General features: G+C 45.1%; 1 protein-coding gene across 1 annotated transcript in view; it reads right to left on the bottom strand.

Moving 5' to 3' along the window:
- Positions 1-2,748, bottom strand: part of LOC101845580 (optineurin) — a gene marked incomplete at its 3' end in the record, with an annotated part of 22,136 nt that overhangs the window by 243 nt on the left and 19,145 nt on the right. The window contains 2 exon segments of the mRNA XM_035972783.1: positions 811-987; positions 2,248-2,298. Coding sequence (XP_035828676.1) covers positions 811-987; positions 2,248-2,298 — 228 coding nt within the window.

Below are 2,748 nucleotides of genomic sequence, written 5' to 3'. Positions count from 1 at the left end.
CCCCCCCCCTATAAAAAAAATACTTCTAAACTTACCCCCTTGAGTTATTTCCCCTTCCCTCGGTGTCTCCACCAACGATTGGCTGAGGACTGTTTTAGTCTGCACGTCCAGATTTTTCAGGTGTTTCTTCAGGGTGTCCAGTTTCATCTTGAGGTAGTTGCAGCGGGAGCCGACGAAACCAACGAGGGGGCTGTAGTGGTTCTCAAAGTTCTCTTCTGATTGGCCTCTTTCTCTGGGGAGAGAGAGAGAGAAGGGTGGAGACAGATAGAGAGAAAGAGATATAAAAAAAGATAGAGGAGGAGAGGGAAAGAGAACGATAGACTTAGAGATGGGGCAGGATAGAAAGAGAGAGAGGGGGGAGAGAGAGAGAGAGAGAGAGAGAGAGAGAGAGAGAGAGAGAGAGAGAGAGAGAGAGAGACAGACAGACAGACAGACAGACAGACAGACAGAGGGAGATTTAATTTAAAATGTACACCCCCATCGACACAATTTGGATCAAGAGAGATAGAGAGAGAGAGAAGGAGAGGGAGCGAGAAATAGATAGATAGATAGATAGATAGATAGATAGATAGATAGATAGATAGATAGATAGACAGATAGATAGACACACACATAGAGAGAGAGAGAGAGAGAGAGAGAGAGAGAGAGAGAGGGAGAGAGAGAGTAATTTGTAAGATTTAAACACACTTTTAATAATTGCCACACACGCACCGACACACACCAATACAAACACACGAAACACAAAAATACAAACACACACATACACAAGGAATCCCCGTTCTCCCCTTTCCATCCCTCTCACGTACTCACCAGCATCTGCTGCTTCTCCTCCTCTCTCCTTCTCTCCATCTGTCTGGAGTATTCCTTCAAAGATCTCAGTTCCTGCTGACTGTTGTGTAGCTCCTTCTTCAACACATCCACGTTGTGCACCAGATGACGCACCTCGGTAAGGCAGTTGGACTCGAGGCTGCTGATCTTGGACTCCAGCTGTAAGTAGTGTTTGTTTGTTTGTTTGTTTAGTATAGGGTTTTACGGCGCTCGCAACTGCATAAGGTCATATGAGCGCGCGGGACGCACCTAATACTTTTTCGTTGGTAGGAAATTTTGAATTTTGCCCGGGTGGCGGCCGAAGCCTACTCTTATCGATTTTAGACCACCAAGGGATCTTTAACGTGCGCAACTTGCACACGGGCCCTCCGAGATTTTTCGCCCTTGTCCGAGAAGGCTAGGTGTAAATCTTTCCTACCAGAAGATCAGGGGTGTGGCAGAAAGAGAGCAGTTAGGAGGAGCCAGGGAGTAGCAGTAGAAAGGCTGCAGAAAGAGTCAGGAGCCCAGAGGAGGGGGCAAAGGGGGTGAGGGGGTGGGGGCAGAAAGTGGAAATGAAAGCAGACAACAGAACATTGTTAGAGATCAGGAAAGGATGTGAAAGGAGACAATTTTAGAGAAGAAAATTTTTTGGTCGCTACCCGGAATCGAACCCGGGACCTTTGAATGAGAGGCCAATACCTTAACCTCTAGGCCACGAGAGCCCCCGTAAGTAGTGTAAGAAACGACATGGGGTACATAATGAAAATGCTAATGTCTCAGGTAGGGCTGATCAAAAGGAAGAAAACAAACTATTCCCTCCCAAGTTCCCAACCGGAGACGCCACAGGATTAGGGCAGGCCGTTTAAGCTTACTGTTAGCGTCTGGTCAACTTGGGAAACAATGGGAGGGACACGTAACCTCATTTTGTCAGTATGGTAGTGTTTTAGCGCCTATAAATGACCGCCTGCACTGTATGTTTCCCAGGAAGTTGAGGTTGTTTCAGGTCTGCTGGGGTAAAAATATAGATTGTAAAGAGCATAGAGCCTGCAGTTGAGGGGGGATTTGCGCTATACAAATGCTATCTAATTTGGCAACGTGCTGGTTAGCGATTGCTTCATTCACAGGACAACAACAATAACGACATGTGTACGGATTATGAAAACTTTTCCCCAGCAAAAGGGGCCGATAGATTGATAATTTATGACAACGAGTCTGACAACGAGAGATTTGCGCAGCCATCTTAAACAGGTTTTTAGGATTTTTGGTTGACGAAAATACAATGGTCGCAGCTGTGTTGGGCATGTTATCAGTTTAGCCAGTTTCATAATATAATAAGAGACGCACAGGGGGGGGGGGGGGGGGCTGTAAAGTGGTCATTTGTACAGGTGGTTGTCTTATACAGGTGGTGTTTGGGCAGGTTCAACCTTACTCATAACTTACCGTTTTGATCATCTGCTTGACTTGGTCAGCCTCGGTGTCTTTGTGCTCTTTCTGAAAGATACAAAGGCAAGCAAAGTGAGATGGTTTGCTTTCGGTGTTTTAACGCCTCAATCGACACAATTGTTTAGAAGTCGAGCTTCCGATCGTATCATTAGGGTCAACCCGTTGACGCCCCTCCCCCTCCCCATTGAATACAAATGTAAGACTCAAAATATTGTTTTGCAGTTAGGACTTTCGAGACATACTTTGTTGTTTAAATGAACACATTAAATTATAATATCCTAAAACTAAATAATTTGCGATGGATATGAAGTTGAAACTAGTGTTAAACAGACACGATTGAACAAGAAAAGTGCTTTACTTTATCTGAGCATAAGACGGGAGTAAAAATAAGATTATACCCCCCCCCCCCCTCTCCAAAAACAAACCAAAACAAAACCAACCCCCCCCCCCCGAAAAACCCCCGAAACAAACAAACAAACAAAACGAAACAAAAAAAAA

The sequence above is a fragment of the Aplysia californica genome, unplaced genomic scaffold (genome assembly GCF_000002075.1).
Source record: "Aplysia californica isolate F4 #8 unplaced genomic scaffold, AplCal3.0 scaffold00839, whole genome shotgun sequence".
In the NCBI taxonomy this organism is placed as follows: domain Eukaryota; kingdom Metazoa; phylum Mollusca; class Gastropoda; order Aplysiida; family Aplysiidae; genus Aplysia; species Aplysia californica.
Note: the sequence above shows the minus strand (reverse complement) of the source record. Positions and strands in the feature narration are given on the sequence as shown.